Here is a 21,240-nt window from a genome sequence, read left to right as displayed (position 1 = left end):
TTTATGTCATCTAAAATTGTAGTAAAACATTACAAAAAAAGTCTAAATTAGAATGACTTAGAACGCAACAAAACATTTGTCGAAGCGCCGCTCACGTTCGCGAAGACGTCTCACTACGACTCACTAGAAATATGCGTCTGATGAAATGAGGGCGACGCGAAGCGAGTAACGCATCTCAACGTCGTCGATGATCTTCGTCCAGCTCCTCGACGCGGCTGTTTGGCCGACTGTCATCTTCGGCTCGCATCTTCTTCGATTTTGGATGAAGTATCCCGGCTTCGCGATGGTAAACTTCCCGACCGAGACGCGCTGAACATCGTCACCACTCGAATTACGATGACGTGGTTCGTTGAAGCCCTAAAATGTCTCCCCTAGCTACTGTTTTTCTGTATCGCTACAGAACAGGAGGAGGGTGGTCGAGCCTTCCAGCGTTCCCCACTTTTACACGGCTAATGTAGCACGATGCTAATCGACGCAAACGGACTTTTATTGTTGAACATTTGGTCTGTTTTTAAGGCTACTCGCAAAACAAACGCATTGAACAGCTCCTACATTGAGGCGTTGTCTTCATAGCACAGCCGTGACTAAGAAAGTGAGCGTGTACTAGGCCTTTGTAATGACCCAAAGGGTATCCCAGTCGACTTGCAAGTCTTGCATATCGATTTTGCATTTACATTCGGAAGATTTTTTTTATTTCCATCCTTATGTGCTACATTGATTTGCCTTCTTGTCGTATTGTTCATGTAAATACTGTATATACATTAAAAGTACCTTAACGGTTCAGTCATTTTGGGTAAATTGTCCATTTATATTTTGACTTTATTCAAGAAAATCCAAAGTACAGTAAAATCTAAGTAATGGATCTTTATGAGAGTGATTCAAATTACATTTAAAAAAAACGGTTGATAATGTGTTGAACTGATTGTGAAGTTAAGTGTCCTATGTTCTGTGTTGTGGCCTTGGGTTTCACGAAGGGCTACATAAATCAGAAGTTCTACTTCTGTCTCACAGTTGCAAGGTCCTGGGTTGAAACCGGGCAAATAAAAATGATTCTGAATTCCGATTCCGATATGTACACTAGCGGTTAGCACGTCTGCCTCACAGTTGTAAGGTTTCGGGTTAGAATTTTGGGTTTTCTCCAGATGCATGTTAGGTTGAGTGAAATGTGAATGACCGGCACCAGCTTCTCTGGATAGGATAGACAGGATACGAAATGGATATATTTTTGCGTCTCTAATTTTCTCCAGGCCGATGAGTCTCCAAGCCCCTAAAACAGACGGCCCGCCGTTGCCATTTTAAAGGGCGCTCTCCGACAAGGAGGTGGGAGATGAGACGCTGCTGCGCGAGACCTCGTCATGAGCATCCAGAGTCTGGGCGGAGCCATCGGGGATTCCCTGGGCTCTAGCCTGACGGTACGCATGAGCGGCGCAGGCGGCGTCCGGAGTTCTCTCTCCCTGAAGTCCGCCGGTCGTATCACGTCCCTCCTCCAAACCATGGTCCCCACCGGCTACGCCAAGCTCCAGGAGGAGCGTCTGGCTATGGCCGACCTCGGCGCCAAACCCGAGACCGGCGCGCTCCAGAACGGCTACAGACAAGAAACGCCTCACCTGGAAGGCCGGCGCTTGCTGGAGCGCGCCTCCCGCTCCTCCGTCACCCTGTCGGACTCGAGAGACGGGAGCTACTCGGAACTGGAGCCCATGTTGGCCGAGAGGAGGCTGTCGGGGGACGAGGCCGACGGCGACGAGGAGGAGGAGGAGGAGGAGGAGCAGGAACAGGCGCAAACCGCTGCGCACATTCTGCCCAAGGAGTCGCCCCTCGCCATGGCTTTGCAGATCCTCGTGCCTTTCCTGTTGGCCGGATTTGGAACCGTATCAGCCGGTATGGTGCTGGACGTTGTGCAGGTAACGGCAGCTGCAATACAGCGACATAATTCCACAGTTGTCGCATGTTTGTAGAAACCAGAAGTGCATCAGTGCATTTATCTGAAATGTTTTTCTTTGGGGAAAAGAAATAAATCAAATGGACAATTTTGTGATTGCAAAAGGTGAGTAGGTAAAATTTATATATATATATTAAAAAAAAAAAGAAATTTTATATAAATTTTTCATTTTTTTTTCAGCCAAAATAGTCATATTAGTTTTTAAATGAAGTATTCCGAACATTTTTACCTAATTTTTAATTTGATTTTATTTATTGTCTCTACTGTATGTCCCCCCCCCCCCCCCCCATTATTTAGGTACAAAATGCAAGTTTTTAAAGCGCAAGCAATATTTGAATGTAGCCTTATTTTCAGTGAATTTCAGCCAAATTTAGGAATAGAAAACAGTATAAAACAAACACATCTCAATAAAAAAAATGGTAAACTTCATTCCTGTAAAATAGTGTTGCGATATTTGTATACCTGTCGAAATTTCAAATGGATTTATGTCCGGGCTCTAGCTGGGACCTTTGCAAACGGTCTTGTTGTTTTTTTTAAAGAATGAAGTCAGAACACATTGTTACCCTAATGACTTGTATTGATGTCGTGCCAGCAAATGACGTTCACTGAAGTTGTCTAGCAGGTCCACACGGTAATGATACATTTCCCTCTCATGTACATGATTTGGAAGGTTTTGATTTTACACATCCAACGTTTGTGGAAGAAAGATTAGAAAGTGTTAGCGTGGCAGTACTAGCTGTCGTTGCTGTTCCGTCCCTCCGATATGTCCTTCACGTGCGACAAGATGTCCTCGTCAGGGATAAGCCGAGTCTAATGAAATGTCCTCGCCGGTCTCTGTGTCGCCCACGCAGCACTGGGAGGCGTTCCGGTACATCACGGAGATCTTCATCCTGGTTCCCGCTTTGCTGGGTCTCAAGGGCAACTTGGAGATGACTCTGGCCTCACGCCTCTCAACAGCGGTCAGACCAAAAGAACGCACGACACGCACGCGGTGTTCGCCTAATGCATTCCGACGAAACGGCTTCCGGCCGGTGTACTCGCTACGTTTGCTTGCCGTACAGCTGTCGTCAAACGCACTCGTGAGACTTCGTAGACAAACGCATTTGGACAACCGGCCTTGACAAAAAAGGAAGGCGTTTGATGGGGCTCAGGCCACAGAAAAGAGCTTTCCACGAACTTCGTGAAAGCGCCCCAAAAATGAACGCTTGTAAGGGGTCAAATGTCTTGCAACTCCCAATTGGTTAATTATTAGATGATGAAGTCTCATTGCTTTTGTACAACTAAGGGCTGTGCTGCCATAGCGATGACAGCATGTGAAATACTCAGCGTGTGTTCATTCCTCAACTCGGACGCTCCCTTTAGTGGAACACGGATTTACTTTGCGGGAAAAACGATTGCACATGCGCCGCATTGAAAGCCAATGGATTAATTGTTAAAAGTAGTTTGACATTTCAGTTCGTTTGCTTGTTTTACTTGTTAAAGCGCTAACAAGTAGCCATCTGAATTCCACCTTTGTTTGCTTTCGGGCTTCTTTTTTTTGTTTGTTTTCCCCCAACCCCTGGCACAAGGCCTCACATTGACAGCGGAGTGGATTTACTTTGTCGAGTGAGCTGGAAAAGTGTCTTGACAGTACACAAAGCGCTGTTGTGCATTGTTATTGCAGTTGGGTACAAGTTGTAACCAACTGCAATCGTGTAGCTGTTTGAGTACCGGTATGAACGCTGTGTAAGTAATTTGAAACAGAAGGAATTCATTATGTGCCCTTCCTTTTGCCCCGGAACAAAACACGTCACACCACAGGACAAGAAGCGCAGGCTCTAAAAAGGAGAAGTATACGAGCAGACGTTCCATGTGGGAAAAGCTGTTACTTGCTTTTGTTGTGTGCGTCCAACACAGGTGAACGTGGGCAAGATGGATTCTCCAATAGAGAAGTGGAATCTAATAATAGGCAACCTGGCGCTCAAGCAGGTATTACATGTATTTTTTGGTCCATATTTTTGCACATCACTTTCCACTGCCTCATAAACACACAAAGGACACAAGGACTTATGTAACGAGTACTCGTCGTTGCACCAGACTCATCCTTTCCGGGACTTCTGCCGACGGAGACGCTGTTAATAATACACTCGCGCTTTGATAAACAAACCACGACACGTGTTTGTATCATCCCTGTTTGCCCACACTAAAAGCATTTGCTGTTCTTTTTGTGCGCGCGCGCGTTTAGGTTCAGGCCACCGTGGTGGGCTTCTTGGCAGCCGTGGCGGCCGTGGTCCTCGGCTGGATCCCAGAGGGCAAATTCCAGATGAGCCACGCCGTGCTGCTGTGCTCTAGCAGCGTCGCCACGGCCTTCATCGCCTCCACGCTGCAGGGTAAACGCGCCGGCGGCTCGCCTCCTGTCCTCGGCGCGTAAAATCATTCAGATAACCAATAAAAGAACACACGGGGTTCGTTTTGAGTAGCCGGTACAGCGAATCGCGATATAGCGGGGAGAAAACTTTGCTCCCTCGTTTCAGGTTTCATCATGGTGGGCGTGATCGTGGGCTCGAAGAAGACGGGCATCAACCCGGACAACGTCGCCACGCCCATCGCCGCCAGTTTCGGTGACCTCATCACCTTGGCAATCCTGGCGTGGATCAGCCAGGGCCTCTACAAGTGCCTGGGTAGGTCTCATTTCCCCCGATATTCAGCACTATACGGGGAAGCACGATTAGAAAAAGAAGAAGTTGAGGGAGGCGTATTTTTAGTCCGGTGCCGTAATTCACACGGACTAAGCGCGTTTGACTTGACGGTCCGCGGCTCCGCCGTCACGCTACGCTGACTCTTTATCGCCCTCTAGGAGAGACGGCGGTAGTGCGATATGGCCTGCTCTCGCCGGCGCTTGTAAATCTGAAAAAAGCTACAAGCTGTCTATTATTTGGCTGCCGGAAGACGATTGTCTGGTTTTTTTTTCTTCCTTAAAGTGAAATGAATAGCAGAGCAGATGAGATTGCAGCTTTTAACTGCAGACCGAATGAACAGGATCACGGGTTTCAGTACACGTGTGACGACAAGGGGTGGCCGCGACGCACGCGCGTGCTCTCACGTCACCGAGCGTCCGAATTACACCGATGGATTCAGGCGGGGATCCGTGCATGTGGCTCTGGATCTTCCACCGTCCTTAATCGTGGGCGGAGAAGTCAGCGCGGGCGCCGTTATCATTGAAACTTTGCGCTTTTCCCGAAATGTTTGAACAATTGCGGAAGGGTCACATTTTCAGAAACGGGCAGTGACCGAAACGTTTGCGTAGCTGTTGTAATGTCACACTTGGCGGGTGGGCAGAGATCCAAATATTTGTAGGCGTGTGGTTAAAAAGTCAATTTTCCATAGCACTTTTTTGACTTTTTGTGGTTGTGTATTGCAACTCCCCGAGTCAGTCAATAGAGGTCGCTCTCGCCTCTCTGCGGCGCACAAACGAGCAAGCCCAGTTCGCAGAACAGACCTCCTCTCTTCTCACGGCACATTCCACACGTTGAATTCACGTCACACCCAAAGCCGCTCGCGATACAAGGATGCAGTCAACGCTCTTCCCCGTCAGCTCTACCTCCGAGACGCAGATGTTCCCTCTGAGAGAAAACAGAGCCTCAATTTATGAAACAGTCTCCAGATTCCATATTTCCACAGCAGAAGGGTGTAACGAGGCTGTCTGGCCCGCGTCTCTTCCCTCATCAATGTCCGTGTTGTTCTTCAGTGCAGATTTTCTGCAAAGTTGCAACAAAAGACAAAAAAAACCCCAAAACGAATGCTCGTCATTTTGAGGCAAAGCAGCTGAGTCGAGGGGAGACTCGGGCATCCGGTCAGTTTGAATTAAAGAGCGTGAATGATGCAGGAGTGTGAAAAATCACAAGTGAGTGTTTTGTCTGGAAACAGTTTTGTCCACAAAAGATGCGATTGTTTGGGGGAAGTCACGTCAACGAATTTGGCTTGAATTGGCAACGCGATTTTCAAAGTAGAAATGTTGTAAGCGCCCTTCGTGATCACCAAGCAGCCGAAGCGACATTAATTGGGTGGTGGTTGTTTTCATTTTGCACCCGCGGCAGTGCAACAATGTCAATAACGCGGCATTTGCATGTGATAATACTGTAATAGTGTCTGTGTTGCACTGGTGAGGTCTTTATCCAGAGATTGAGAGACACTGCTGGAAAATGGAGGTTGTATACCCTTTCTGGACAAAAGTCATGGGACACCCGGTCTTTGCAGAAGATGAAATGGCATTTGCAATGCATTTTACTGGAATACTTTTACTTTGGCGTAAAATGTTTTGATAACCTCTGTTTGAAAAGAAAGGAATCTCCCCTTAGCAGTTGTAACCGTTTCAGCTTTTCCAAGAACGGTTATTATTTACCGTTCAAAAACATTTTCACCCAAAGCTCGGCAGGCGGCGCGACGGCAAACGGCGCCGGACAATCTTATGAGGAGATACAGGCGGCAAGAGAATATTCAGCGGGGAGAAAGCCACAACAGACATTAATAGCGTATAATCACCGAGCGTGTCGTCGCAGTCTTTCCTCCAGAAGGTTGTGCCTCGTTAAATGCGAAAGTCAGCGAGCCTGAACAGCGAGCACTTTCTGTTCCCTCGGTTCGACACCGCGCAAATAAATCCTGGCCTGTTTCCCTGTAAGCGTTATTCAGTGTCGGACCGAAACAGATCCACCTGGGAAACAGCCGGTGGTGGCTTTAAGCAGGTGTTCCACTCAATTATTCTTAAAAACCAAAAAAAAAACAAAAGCTTGTATTGTGCTGGAAACAAAACTTTGTTTGTGTTGCTTGAGCTTAATTATCAAGCAAGACATTGACACTTGTATGCGAGCATAAAACCTCATTGGGATTCAGGGCTGAAAGTTTGTGGCAAAAAGTTGACACGGGGTGACTCGTACCATTTCCAGTAGCGGGGCGTGTGACTCCGTGCGGGCTTCCTCCCCCAGATTCGTACCCGTACGTGTCCTCCCTGGTCTGTGCCTTCTTCATGTGTCTGACGCCCGTGTGGATGGTCATCTCCTCGAAGCACCCGGCCAGCCGCACGCTGCTCTACTCCGGATGGGAGCCGGTCATCACGGCCATGGTCATCAGCAGGTATTTGTCCGCCGCACTGGAAAAGGGAAGGAGTGGAGAAAAAAAAACCTCCTGTTATTCTGCTTCCGTGACACTGCGCGGTTTGCCCGATGACTCATCACCTAAACAAATTGCGGCGGCGCCGAAGCACCGACGCTATCCGAGTCCCTCGAGCTTTCTAAACACGGCTCTTGTCTTCATTGTGTTTTTTGTTTGTTTGTTTTTGCCCGTGCGCAGTTGAAAATATCTAACAGATGAGCCGGAACAGCAAATTGCTGCCGAGCGGCATGAGCCGAAAACAAATTGAGTTTTCATCGTATTGCGAAGCTGGTGACCTTTCCGGCATTCAGAGAAGCACACGCAAACACAAACACCGTCTCGAAGAAGAAAATAACGTTACCGTCAGAAACCCATGGCTATTAGCGAGCTGGTGTTTCTCCCCCCCAACGGTAACATCAACGTGCGAACGCTCCAGCGAGCTGACCGCGTCACGTCCTTTGAGCGCCGTTCAGCCGCAGAGGCGCAACGTCTGCGGCAATGACATCAGGCCAGCTTGACAGCAGAGCCGCTTTGAAATGATCCAATTATGTTGTCGTCTGCAGCATCGGAGGTCTCATCCTGGACAAAACTGTGTCTGACCCCAATCTGGCCGGAATAGTGGTGTACACCCCCGTGATCAATGGTGAGTCACACAGGAACTTGATGATGGCGCAAATGGGCGTTTGGCATGGATTTGAAATGATGGAATGAACCAAAAAGCAATTGATAATGAAGTAGTATTTATTGATTGAAATCATTCAATTTTGGGTTTATTTGTTTGAAATAGATTCATTAGCAAATGAAATGAATTCAAATATGCTTAGTTCATTGAATACGTAACTAATAAAAAGACGGGTTATTACGACTTGAGGGTTTCACTGTTCGTCATCCATTTTATAGCGTAGCCTTTGCAGGAGAAGGAGGAGGAGGATGAGGAAGCGGTGGGCCGATGGCCTCCAGGCAGCGGTTTTACCGATGTACAGTAAAGCATCTAGGGAGCCGTAAAAAGAAATGTACACCCTAAAGGGCCGTATCGCCGTACACATTAAACGCGCCTTCATAAATCCGCGGCAGTTTAAAGGCGCGTAGTCCTTCCACACCTGGCGCGCTTAGTTTTCGGGGGCCCTTCAGCTCCATGTGTCTTATCGGGTCAGGTTGACCCACGCTAAAAGTAAACGGCACGTGTTGCCGTGACAGATGAAAAGTGTCAGATAATGGGCTGACATGTAATGCGAGACGCCATAGACGGGCTAAAGGAATTTCAAGGAGATGTTACGGTAATTATAAATGTTGAAAAAAGTGCACCGAAACTCAGGCCTCCGGCTCCCCCGCCACTCTTAGAGCAAGCGCGATGGAAAATGTACGCAGACTCACCTTCGCGTCTTGGAACGGGCACGCAAATTCCCACCTTCAGGAGTCCGAGCCGAGCCAGCGTATTTTTATGCAAAACGACGCCACGAGTGTATTCGTGTCTCAGCAGCAAAAACTGCTCATCACCATAAAGTAATAACCTGGCAATATTAGATTACGGTTATTTTCACTCCTGTCCCGTGCGGTCCCGGCGCCTCTTCCGGCCGCTAACGGGCTCAGCCGACGGCGTCCACGGCTGCGCGACGAGAGATGAGCTTTGAATTAAACGTTAATCAAATTGCTTTTTGCCGAGAGAGGTCATCCGGGTCGGCGACGGCTAGCTAAAAGGAACGCGCGAGCGTCTCGCGTATTCGGAACGAAGCGGGCGAGGCCGCGGCCAACACGAGCAACGAAAGGACGCCGCGTGGATATTTGATCAGGGAGGAGCTCGATGAAATAAAACGGACGAAGCAACGGATATTCATACCTGAAATAAAAAGAGGAATTTTTGCGATCTTTGAAACCCTAACGTAAAAGTTGTTAGAAGGTGTAACATAACCCCGTTGCCTTCGTTTAGTATGCATTCCTGCATGAAAGTGGAAGTGTTTGCAACCCTCCGCTGCTTGCGCACCTTGGATCGCACTGCAGCTTGTGACAAAAACGGCCAGCTTTGCAAATGATATGCAAATGTCTTGTAAATGCCCAGTCTGGCAAGAAGAATTCAGATGTTTCCACCTCTTTTCCAAGTGCATTCACGCTGGATGAATAATAACCTAATTTACAATATTAAGGGAGATTATTGAAATGTTTCCATTTGGATTTTTGTGTTTTATTTTTTGAATTAAAATGATTTTTTTAATAGCGTTCATCATTTGCGGTGCTTATCGTTGGCCACGTTGTAGCACATCCGCAGAGAAAATTAGTTTCAAACTAACGTACAGTGTTTTCCAACAATGACGCATGTTGTGAATATGAGACAATCATACTGAGAAAATGTTATGGAATAATTTGCTCTTGACGTGCGACGCATCAAACCTTACCTGAATCCAAAGTTTCATACTGGACGATGCTGGGTCATTTGTATGTTTGTTTTTTGCATTATCATCCCGTCTGCACCTTGAAGTCTGTCATTTGCGTAAATAGTCCCAATAAAATGAAGGTCTGTTTCATCGTGACACTAGTATAATAGTGTGACCCAATAAAAACATGGATCCTTAAAAAGAATTCAATGTCATATTCGAAATGATGTAAATCATTCTGTTGAGTGTCCAAGGTAGAATAAGGTAGTTTGTATTAATAAATGCTGCTCTGTGGGAGCTGCAGTCGTGGTTAAATGTTGAATATTTATTTTATACAGTCTTAACAAAAATGCCTCTGAAGATTTGTGGACTCTTCGTAGAGTTGGAGGTCGTAAATTTCAACGAAGAGAAAAAGAAAAGCAGTCTCTGAAATGTGCACATAGCCTGCTTTATACCCGTGATACAGAACCTTTGTCAATCCAAAAATGAGATACGCTCGAGGGCGGAGCAGTCGAATCACCGTTAAATCGGGTCGGCGACCCTGCGGTACAATCAAGATTTTTGCATTACGCGCGGCTGTTTACCAAACGCGAGCGGCGCGGTCAACGGTTTTCCGTGGCCAGGAGCTATAAGACGCATTTACGACAACGTGTGAATGTCACAATCCACATTCACAGTAATTCCATCGCGATTAATTGGAATGAAATTGTCACGTGGCGTCTGTCACCGCAGCGCGAATGTTGTCGAGGAACTCCCCCTCAAATGGGTAGAAACAAGAAGTAGTTCTATACTATTGTGTTTTTCATAATCATAATAATAATAATAATACAATTGCTGCTCTTACAAGGGAGGATGGTTTGAAGAAAGTTGAAGCTGACTTGAACTGATAGAAAAATAAGGAATCTCCTCTCCCTAACACAGAAATTGAAAGGTGTATTTTTTCCAAGGACCGTAACGCATTATATATGAGTAAGAAATAAAGGTTGCCTCTTTTAAAAACAAATGAAAATAATAATAATCAGCGCGCACTCATGTATCGTTTTTAGCATCGATGAAACTATCTTACATACAATAGACTTCGTCAGACGTTCATTAAAGCTTTGTATTGCGTGCTACTTTTTTCGATCGCTAACCTCATACAGTTTCCCCTGATATCGCATATCGGGCTCCAATTTTACCTGCTTTTTGCTCAAAAAATCGGTCTTCTCGCTTCGCGCTGGGGCGGAACGATCTACTTTCCTGCAGCCGTCGCGCGCGCGCGCTCTCGTATCCTCGCAGCTACTCCACCCTCCCTCATCCCTTATTCCCTTGTAGTGTGTTGTCGCGCGCGAAACCAGCAACATTCTGGTGCGTATCTCCCTTCTTCCCTTTACTCCGCCGGACCCCACTCGCATCCACTGCGCAGCGTGGCCCGACGAGGCTCTACCGGACGTGACGCACGTCTCTACCTCGGCGAGCCTCTCACCGCGCTCGTACACCCTCGCTCGCTCTACGCTCGTCTCCAGCGCGCAATCACCTCAAACAAGCATCTCGCTCAGCTCTCTCCCTTCTCTCGCCGTGCCCTCGGCATCTTATATTCCTCTACACCATTCACCTGATGAAGAGCGGACACACCACCCTGACGCCCATCTTCACGTCCGTCTACCTGGCCGCTGCTCTGCTGCAAGTGAGTGGAGCCGCTACGTTTCCGTATTCGTAGATGTGACATAAGGAATGCTTTGAATTGGAAGTGCAGGATGAACTGGCTCAATGTTTGAATGGAGTTGAGATGAGTGGATGGAGTGCTGCTGTACGAAAGTAAAAGTTGATTTAGTTTGGCATCAGATAAGCCGCTACATTTATTGTTTGCAACCGCAGCAAAAGAAATAGGCCAAGTGGTGTAACGCTTGTCAGATAAGTCGTCCTCATGATTTGAGAGGACCCCAAAAAGAGCGAACGGTCCACTTGAAAGGAGCAAGCTGTCAAAATGGAGATTTTCTTGTTGGTGTTTCCACACGTTTTCCCACTTCCTTGAGTCCTGCCCTGCTGCGATAATGAACAATCATATAAAAAAAAAAAAAAAGAAAGTGGCGACAAAAGTTAAAAAAAGAAAATAATATCCAAGATGGAAGAATGCGTGAGACTTTTGATCACATCGCGTCGGAGGGATGTCACGCTTCATTGCGGCCGCTTAACAGATTGTTGTTTTCCACGGATACTATATAAAGCGATGAGATGAAATGTTATCGGGCCGCCCTCTCTCGCAGTTGACGCGTCCTCCGCCGAGATGGCGCCGCAAGTGTGTTTGTTCGCTCTGGGTTGGAGCCCATCGCGACGGAGCCTTAAATGACCGCGATGTCATTTTGGCGGATATCGTGTTTGAATTATAGACGCCTTGTTATCTTTTAATAGACTTATCTGTTAACTTCACGCGTGTCTCGGCAATAGCAGTCTCGCTACTCTCAGTCTGTTACTCTTCCCTGTTTTTGTTTCGCGGTCCTCCGTCTTTTGAAACTGTAATCCTCCATCCTGCAAGCGTCTTTTGAAGAGTGGAGTTTAGTTTTTTGAGTAACACAAGAAAAAAAACCAACAATTTACGGTGGCTCGTGCCTAAAAATATACAGTGTGTATTTGTAAGGATGATGATGATTTTATGGGTCATTGTGGTTTTTGGCCAACATTCACGGCCGTGGCCGGTTGTCGTTGGCGCGGCCAGGTTCTGCTGCTGTTGTGCATCGCCGACTGGATGGTGCACTCCATGTGGCGCAGCGGCAAAGACCCCGACAGCTTCTCCATCCCCTACCTGACGGCGCTGGGCGACCTGCTGGGCACGGCGCTGCTGGCGCTGTGCTTCCACTTCCTGTGGCTCATCGGCGACCGAGACAGCGACGTGGGCGACTGACGCCTCGCCGAGCGAGGGGCGGCCGGGTGACGTACTTGTGGGAATGTGCCGTCACGGAGATTTTGGCACCTTTTTGCACCAAAGCGCTTTGTTAAAGGTCCCCCGCTTCCATAGGTCCGTCGTCGGATTGACTTCATTCGGAGGCCTGTGCGGGAGTGTCGGAGTTCCTTTTATACATCAAAATCGGGCAACAAAAATGGAAACGTGTTTTATTCAGTAGCAGTTTATAGATGAGGCAAAGGCCACCGTTACAGTAAATCATCGAAAGAAGAAAAACTCCCCCCCCCCCCCAAAAAAAAAAAAAAACATGATCTTGTACGCATTTCTTGAAGATGGATGACTTCTTTGGACATTTTCTGCCAAGTTGGCATTTTGGGTTGAAACAACGTGTCAATGTTTTGTTCCAAAGACTTTTTCTGTCGTGGCTACGCCAATGGAGATTTGTCCACACGGGGACACATGAACACTTTGAAAGACATATAAGAGATGGGCTGACAGTTACGCACCAGCAAAAGTGTTCCAAGTGTTTCTCCACTGTGTGGAATTGGCCTGCAATGTACCCCGAGTGTCGTCCTATTCACGAGCGCCGGACCAACGGAGCTCAATTGTATTTTTCTCGTTACAGCGGACGCAGTACAAGATGGCGGCTCGTCGCGCGCACGCGTACGTTTGCGTCATTAGTCGTGTCCGCGCGTTGTGTTTGTACAGTGCGTTTCTTGTTTGTATGACGGGAAGACGAAGCAGTAATTGATTCCAGTACGTGCCTCTTGAGATTTAGTGGTTGACAAGGTCTCGTTGTACTGCAACATTTTGTCGAGTTAGTCAGTTTTGGCATACAAATGCTGACATAGTAGCAGATGTCACCATTTGGTGACGTGTTTACGCCATTTTAATGTGCTATTTTTTGGGGGGTTTGTTGTTTGTTTGTGAAAATAAATGTATTTTCAGTTGAATATTGAATGAGTTTATTTAAAATTTGTTTTTTTGCTTTATGTTGAGAGCCTTCCAAAGCAAATTGTCACTGTAGCAGTCAGGTGTCCGGATTACTTTTGTGCCCCGTAATGGACTGTAAAGGTTTGCGCGCGACTCCTCGCTGAGCCGCGAATGGACGGGCGGAGCGAACACGGTGGCGACAGGTGCTCGGAATCGCAATGAACTCCGGCGTCGGATGGGGAAAGCGCCTGTCCGACTCATCTTTGAAGGTGCAGAAGTGTATTTTTGTGTATTTTCTCTCCATTCCAATGCAGCCAGCCAGTTTTCCCAAAGCTGGTATCAGTGCTAATAATTGGCTTTTAATACGGTCAACTGTTTACAATGCCAGACATTTGGGGGTTCCGCAGCGATCTGGCACTGGCCCGGACGCAACCACGAGGACCTGTGAAACCCAATCTCCTGCCTGTCAGTCATCCAGTCACCCTCAGGGCCATTAGCGCAATGTTTTTATGAGGCCTGCAGACAGGAGGGGTCAAAGGGCAGCTCTGGTGGTTAACTGCAGCAGCAGCAGCAGCAGGACACAATCTGTGTTTCATGCACGCCATAGCTGCAGAAGTGGTCTCAGGTGTGTGTGTTTTGTCACACTTGTGTGTGATCATTTGTCGCTAGGCAGAATTTGTTCATTCTATTTTTACCTAGTGTCCAGAGTTAGTTTGTAACTCGCAGCTAAAAAATGACAGAGTGGCGCAGCACAAAGTTAGAAAGACATGCAAAAAGCGAATTGCAATGAAAGTGTTGAGAAGGTATTGTAAATGTTTTAGAAGAAATTCTAAAAGGCAGAGAAATAGCCTTGAAAAAAGAATTAGAAAAAAATACCAAATCAGGTAAGAAATAGCTCCCAAAAATTACAAAATTCCAAAAATACACAAGTACAGTGCTAGAGGCATATAAATAGTGGGGGGGGGGGGAACAACAACAACAAAGCCAAATACAACACAGAAAAAGTAGTGGAAAGACAGAAAAATAGTATAACAAAAATATCCAAGAGGCAGAAGAAATTTGACTTAAAAAAGCAAAACCAAAAAGAGAGAGAAAACAAGATTGAAAGGGAGGACCACCACTCTAAAAATAAGTAATGACATTGCAAAGAGCTGGCTTGTTGGAAAAAAAAAAAAAAGAAACTACAAAGAGCAGAAAGACAATTGTGGTGGGGAAAAAAAGATCCAAGTAGCAGATAATGTTATTAAAAATTGGGGTGTAACTCTGAAACCAAATTCCAAACAAGTGTTAAAAATGTGTGGTATAAAAGATGCCAGGACACTGTTATGTATCAGACTTTGTTGTCATTGTAAATGACTGTGTTGCAATGCTATTTTTGTTCAGGCCTCGTGTAAACATTTGTGCATGCTTTGGCGGTTAGGAGGAGTTGTCGCCGGCACCCGCGGGCGGCTCTCGGACGGACCCGATGTTCCCGGTCGTCTTTTCAAAGTGCTGCAAATGTGCTACATCCCTCTCATACACATTTAATCTGTGGCACGTATACAAGCTGCGTGTGACCTCTGAACCCATTCCCTTGTCTCATCGTCTTGATACTACGCCAAATGTGTTCTAGGGGAAGATCGATAGCGGCGTGTAGGAGGTCCTCGTTGTCATTCAACGGTGCCGCTTGAGGTGAAGCTTGTTTTGTGGTGGGGGGGGGGAATATGGCGACACCCGGCTGTTAACATTTGTGTGTGTTTGTCGCAAAAGGTGGTTTGGTGGGGGTGGCCACAAAAAGTTAGCCTAAAATAGGAAAAAGCAAAAAAGACAGAAATGGTAGAAATAATAATATTAAAAAACACAAGTGTTAATAGAATGCGAAAGGTGAAAATTGTATTTGCAAGTATCCAAACAAAGAAAAAAAAAAGGCAAAAAAGAAATCTAGGTTAAAAAAAGATGACAACAAATGCTAATGTGTAAATACAGGATTAAAAGAAACATTCAACTAAAATCAAAAAGTAACCAAAGAATATAACACAAAAACCACACCTATAATATGGGAGAAAATATTGTAAAACAAAGGGAATATATATATAAAAGGCAGAAAAACAATTGAGAAAATATTCTTCCAATGTAACCAAATGTCTAAAAATGTTAGCATTGTAAAAATGTCTTGGTGGAGAATATGGTTGAGGAATATGAGCACCCCTGTGGGTATGGCATCAAATAAAATGGTTTCTTGTTTTTGGCTTGATTGGAAAAGTAGGAGTGTTTAGGGAACGGGATTAAGACACAAGATAGCCATTGCTGTTAAATAGGCACAGAAGCAAAGGCACCCGTTTGTCGACCCAATTGGGAAAAGAAAAGGTCTCCGTTGTTCCATATGATGGGGTGAGAGGTTGTGTTTTTCAAGGAGGGACCGCGCCAATAGAATGTGTTTGTGCGGGGGTTGACTGGAATATTCTCTACCTCGTAATTACAACCTGAAATCAAGTTGAAGCCACCAAATGTAGCCAAAAGTATCTGGAGGAATGACAATTTAGCCCAATTCATTTGAAGTGTATTGAGCAGTGGAGTAAAACTCCTAAGATTCCTCACAACACTCTTTCTGATGTCACGGAAATGACATGCGGTCAATATCCTTCCAAGTTGTCTTCTCCACTTGAGGCAAAGGAGATGGGAAAATTAAAAGTCCAAAGTTTTGGGTTTCATAGTGAAATGTCAAAGCAGCCACTGATTGAATTGAGTTTGTGGGCTTTTTTTTTTCTTTTGAATAATTGGAAGGACATTGATTTTGTTCGCACCGTTCGATCCAAATGACAAGGAGGAAGAGGGGGGAGGAGCCATTGATTGCACGTTTGCACCTGAGCCGGGCAAGCGATTGCAGCTGCGGAGGGCGTGGCCCGGCATATATAAGGCGGCCTTTCCAAAGGACAGAAGCTCAGTCGGCGAGCGGAACTCGGCGAGGTAAGCGGCCGGCTTGTGAGGTTTACGCACACTAATCGTTTGCAAAGTGTTTTCTGTTTGCAGATCGGCGCTTCCGGACGAACGTACGAAGGTTTGCGCCGGCCGGCTTCCGCTTGTCGGTCACGGCTCAGGCGTTCGCGCAGCCGGCAAAGGTAACTCTCGCCGGCTCGACCCGAGTCATCCTGTAACCGTGTGGAATAATTCTCTGCCCTGGCAGGTGCTGAGCAACCACCCGATGAATGGCAAAGACATTTGGGAGCTGAAGGAGTACGACCAGCAAATGGGAGCCAGCAGTCACTCGGTCACAATTCTGCAACACGAGGAGTGAAGGGTGAGCTTTTACACCGGAGCGAGAGACTCGAAAGGCAAATTGTTGCAGTAAACGTGTTTTGTTTTTCAGCAGCACGAGGAGGTGAACGAAGGGGCAGGCTACGGGATGAGTCTCAGTTGCTTCCTGGAGTTCAGTGGACACTGGCCAGATGATCTGTTTGGAGATAGCTGCATTGCCACTGAACAGGAAACGCTCACAACACTTTGGTTGTCCCCCTCTCCCTTTGCAGATCAATGACAAAGTGGTGAAAAACTGTTTCTCCCCCCCCCGCTGGGCTGACGGAGCAACTGCACCGGTGCGGTGGCCTTAGTCCCCGCTGGCTGCTTTGTGTGGTGACCTCCTGAGATCCTCACGCGCTGCCTTGCCTGATTGTGCTGCTTTGGGACACCTGCGGCGCTCAGGACTCTCCTCTACACGAGCCGTGAGGCCTGCACACGTTTGGCTCGCTGCCGCAGCCGTCCGCTCGGCACACGAGTGACTTTCCTTGCTGAGCTAAATTGGACATGTGCATTTGTTTGCAGTGGCAACGGTTTCCTGTGGCTGTCGATGAGGTGTACGTGTGCTTTGTCAACAGAGAGGTGAGGCTCCAAACCTCTCCGCCGCTGATTGACAAAATGTACTCTCGATTTAACAAAGGTTTTTGTCCCGCAGATCCCTTTTGTCAACAGAGAGGTGAGGCTCCAAACCTCTCCGCTGCTGATTTCCAAAATGTACACCCGATTTAACAAAGGTTTTTGTCCCGCAGATCCACAGCAAAGCGGCCACAGCCTCTGTTTGAAGATGGTGACCCCATGAGAGTTGATGAAGAAGAAACTGTGGAAGACCCAGCGTGCCTCAAGAACAACCACAAACTCCTGTTGCTCGGCCTCCACCTGACGAGCAGCACGATGCGGTCGTCCCTGTGGCAGATTTTGCTGCAGCCCATCAGAGGCACAAGTGAATCTGAGCTGACCCATGCATTGACTTTTGTTTTGCAGATTGTTTTGTGGCTGGGATCACCTGGTGGGCTACAATGTTCCTGTTGAAAAGGGGCCTGCGAGCTGTGTTTCCCCCTTTTGTTTTTGCAGCACCTGCCTGGGTTTTGCTGTTGCAGGGAGGTCCTCCAAGCTGACTTGGTAAATTGAAAGTGTAAACTGTATCACTTAATGGTATGGTGCGCATGATCAGATTGTGTATATGCAGGTGGGTGTTCTGGAAGAAGGCTACGAGGTAAGTTTCCAGGCTCCATTTAAAGTACAAAAAGCAGGTTGTGTTTTTGTAATGTGTTCATGCAGGCTCTGGGTTTTCCTGACCAACACTGCTGTGCAGCAAGCGTAGCCAGAACCGATGGAATTTGAGAAGTTGTGTAGTTTTTGACCTTTTTATTGAAAAGCATTTTCAACACAGACAATGAGGTAAGGCAATCATTCATGCTGTGTTCCAGGTTCCCAAGCCAGTGGGAGGAAATGGCTTCATGTCAGGATGATTCCTCAATCATGGTAAGACATGGACCATCTCCCCAATGATTGCATGTTGTGGTTACTGAAGGCAGTTTGTTTTGCAGGTCCACATGCTGAAGATGGGTGAGTAAATGACATGGTTGCAAACTGCATCCTTGTCATTTGCAATGTTTTTTTTTTTTTTGAATAAAGTTTTTTGGAAAAAAAGAAATTCTGCCTCCCTCCCTCCCTTTTTGTTGCTTTGGACCCTCGAAGACGTCGCAGTCGCAGTTAAAGTTCAAGTCTAAGTCGACTAGTCGACTTAGACTTAGACGGCAGACGAAAGATGAAAGACAGCACTCTACACGCTAGACCCTTATTGCACAAGACACTTTGGCCCCAAACACTACATGTGAGGCTGGAGGGTCATTTATACAAGTGGAAGAATCTAAGTTGACTATACACTTTGATGACTAATCCAATCAAGAGACCTAGTCCCATATACATTGCAATTATCTGGAGTTCAAGATGTAAAGACCCCACCACTTGTTCAACTGCATTTCAATACAACAGACAATACAGGAAATCTATAAATAACTTGATTCAGAAGTTGCCTATTACAATAAAGTGGAGGCAAGAGAAACATTCAATGACTGATGATGCCATGGGAAGTTTATTACATCTGACAATGTTTGGGACCAGTGTGCACTTCAGACTCAGCCAGGACAGACTGCACAAGAGGAAAAAAAAAAAGTTAGTCAAGAGCTACAATTATATTTGTCACACTATTAAAAAAGGATTCTATGACAAATACACAATACAACTTTTTTCCTGTCACAGCCACTCAGTCTGTAAAACTAAAGGTTGCAACTTTATGAGAAGGGTAGACAAAGCGACGCCATCATGCCATTTGAAGATTAGCCCTTAAACTTCTCAAATGTTTTGTGTGCACCTATTTGGGCCAGAAGAAAAATACTACATCACCCTTGTTTCTTCAATTACTTAATGCCTGGTACCACTGAAGCTACATTACCTGACACACTCCAGTGATCTTTATTTCATGGCTCCACATCAGCTTTTAAATTAAACCGTTGAGCATTTGCATTGCCATCATACTTGACAAAACTAAAAAGGACTGTTCTACATTTATGGACAAAGCAGTGACCACAAATTGAGGAATACTTTCTTTCGCTCACCTTACATGACTTGTTTGTTAAAGATAGGCCCTACCAGCACCATTGGTGATGCGTTCAAGAGACTCAGATGCATGCAACGTTAAATACGGATAACTTTATTTGGGCACACAGTTAAATAACATTTTAGCTTACATAGAAAACTGTTACAAGTACACAATGACAGTCGAAAGGATTTGGACAAAAATGTGCTTTCTATTTTATTAAAACCTTTATTTGTCATTGACACATTTACAATCAAATCTTTCAAGTCGCTTTACAGTCTTCAAGTTAATCCCAATTTTGGAAGTACTGTGTTTTTAAGCATTCAAAATAAAAGCTGTTCTCTTACACACTGTTGGCCTCCATGTTCACTTGCGTCCGCTATTCACCTCTTCTGCAACAGATGACCTGCAATGACAGATTTCATTTACTTTTCATACAGTGCCATGGAAAGTGTATTGACCGCCACCCTTCAAATTTTTTTTCCCACTAATGTTTATCAAACAAATGGAAAAGGGGCACATAACCCAAGTGATCTTAAAATGCTGTTTTTAAATGCTCATTTCACATTTAAGGAAAAATTACTCTTTTTCATACTTTTCACTGATTACCTCCAGACCTGTTAAAGAAATCACTTAAAGAATACCAGCCAAAAGAGCTAAAAAAACAAATAAACTGTGAGATTGTTTTTCTTTTACATACAATATATATATTGTGATGTCAAATAATACTGGATCACTGTTCTACTCAAAAACAAAAAATAAAAAAACTACAACTGCCACTTCCATTCACAATTCTACATTAACTAAATTCACTGGTCCAAAAACGAACTAGCACAGTATATGTATATATATATTATTTTTTTTAATATTGCACAGGCCATTACCTTCAAAATACTTGCATTTCATTTCCCCAGTGTTGATATTCTGTGCACAATTGTAGCTTTCGCCCTACAATCTCAAAAACATTGTTTCTATGTATTGTTATTTGATTTTTGTTTTATTTCCAATGAAGAATTAAAACAACTTTTGTCCTGAACGTGCCAACAAAAACACGCAACACAGTATAACGGGAACAATGATGAAAATTACATTGAGAACTGCATTCCTTGCAGCTCTGGTTGACTACATTCAAATCGATGACCAAACTACAATCGATATTAGTGGGAGCGCACGGCCCGTTTTAACTAAAGCATAATGTTCCACGCAATCCATTTTTACATGACAAAAGAACGCATTCGCTCGCATTTATGCAGTGTCCCTGAACGCACCTCACGCACTTAACTGCCGCGTGCCTGCCGACTTTCATTATGAAGAGCGAAATAACCAGAAATAATACCACAAATTTTCTCTTCATAGTAGCGACTCAAATCTTTATATTGCGTTGAAAGTGACTGACTGCTCGTTTTTGGCGAGCTAGCCACAGCGAACGAGCTAGCTTACGCAAATCCCGAAACCGGAAGTGGGCGCTGCGTTCAATTCGACCTCGACGCCAGCAGGGGGCGCAATCCCTTCAAGTCCAAATGGTCGTATGCTAAACATTTTTTTTTACAAAAACTTTAAATAAAGTCCGACAAAAAAATTACAAATAAATACTATTTAAACTGGAAAATGGAAAGTTGTGGCAAATGTTGCAGTCATTTTCTTTTAAATTCAACATCCTGGGTTTAAATAACTACTCCCACCACACATCCTAAAATGTCATTTGAACATTTCTTCTTGATATCTCACTTACGTGTGCTACAACGCCAATTGTGTTATTTGTAAAACAATTAAATCTTTACCTTACTTTTGTCGCGTCTAAAGCTGCAAGTGCCGAGAAGGCAACAATTGTAACTGCTCGTGCTGTTAATTCATTCACAAGCTTAGACGCATAAAAAGAAAAAAACAATCACCAAACAACAGGGACTTACATGATTTGGCGTGCAAGGTGCCTCAAGACGGCGCAAGTCTTTCTTGATCCCACGACGACGTCGCACACAGACACACAAAAGGAGCCTGCGCGCAGGTGAGTGCACTTATCCATTCAACGAAACCACGCCCCCTCCAATCAGCGTGCTGGCCCAACGTGCGCGCTCGGGGCGCGTGCGCACACACACACACACACGCACGAGCACGCAGC

General features: G+C 45.6%; 1 protein-coding gene and 1 long non-coding RNA gene across 4 annotated transcripts; one reads left to right on the top strand and one right to left on the bottom strand.

Moving 5' to 3' along the window:
* The first annotated feature begins 98 nt into the window (after positions 1 to 98).
* Positions 99 to 13,269, top strand: slc41a2b (solute carrier family 41 member 2b). 3 transcript variants are annotated; one of them, XM_061762774.1, is made up of 12 exons: positions 99 to 286; positions 1,248 to 1,901; positions 2,791 to 2,898; positions 3,836 to 3,907; positions 4,164 to 4,308; positions 4,453 to 4,599; positions 6,901 to 7,048; positions 7,630 to 7,747; positions 9,407 to 9,411; positions 10,773 to 10,825; positions 10,893 to 11,101; positions 12,131 to 13,269. In XM_061762774.1, the coding sequence occupies exons 2-12, from the start codon at positions 1,356 to 1,358 to the stop codon at positions 12,314 to 12,316; spliced, it is 1,737 nt and encodes a 578-aa protein (XP_061618758.1). In that variant the 5' UTR covers positions 99 to 286; positions 1,248 to 1,355; the 3' UTR covers positions 12,317 to 13,269. The 3 variants fall into 3 exon arrangements, with proteins under 3 accessions (XP_061618758.1, XP_061618757.1, XP_061618756.1); XM_061762773.1 differs by lacking the exons at positions 10,773 to 10,825; positions 10,893 to 11,101; positions 12,131 to 13,269 and having other exon boundaries at positions 7,630 to 7,709; positions 7,967 to 10,459; XM_061762772.1 differs by lacking the exons at positions 10,773 to 10,825; positions 10,893 to 11,101; positions 12,131 to 13,269 and having other exon boundaries at positions 99 to 344; positions 7,630 to 10,459.
* Positions 13,270 to 18,598: 5,329 nt separating this feature from the next.
* LOC133472226 (uncharacterized) lies at positions 18,599 to 21,009 on the bottom strand. The gene is made up of 2 exons (XR_009786643.1): positions 19,469 to 21,009; positions 18,599 to 18,674 (listed from the first exon to the last, which is right to left on the bottom strand). It is a non-coding gene; the product is annotated as an uncharacterized LOC133472226 (long non-coding RNA).
* Positions 21,010 to 21,240: the final 231 nt, after the last annotated feature.

Source organism: Phyllopteryx taeniolatus, chromosome 22, assembly GCF_024500385.1.
Source record: "Phyllopteryx taeniolatus isolate TA_2022b chromosome 22, UOR_Ptae_1.2, whole genome shotgun sequence".
Lineage (NCBI taxonomy): Eukaryota > Metazoa > Chordata > Actinopteri > Syngnathiformes > Syngnathidae > Phyllopteryx > Phyllopteryx taeniolatus.
The sequence above is the reverse complement of the archived record's forward strand: the minus strand, read 5'-3'. Positions and strand labels throughout refer to the sequence as shown.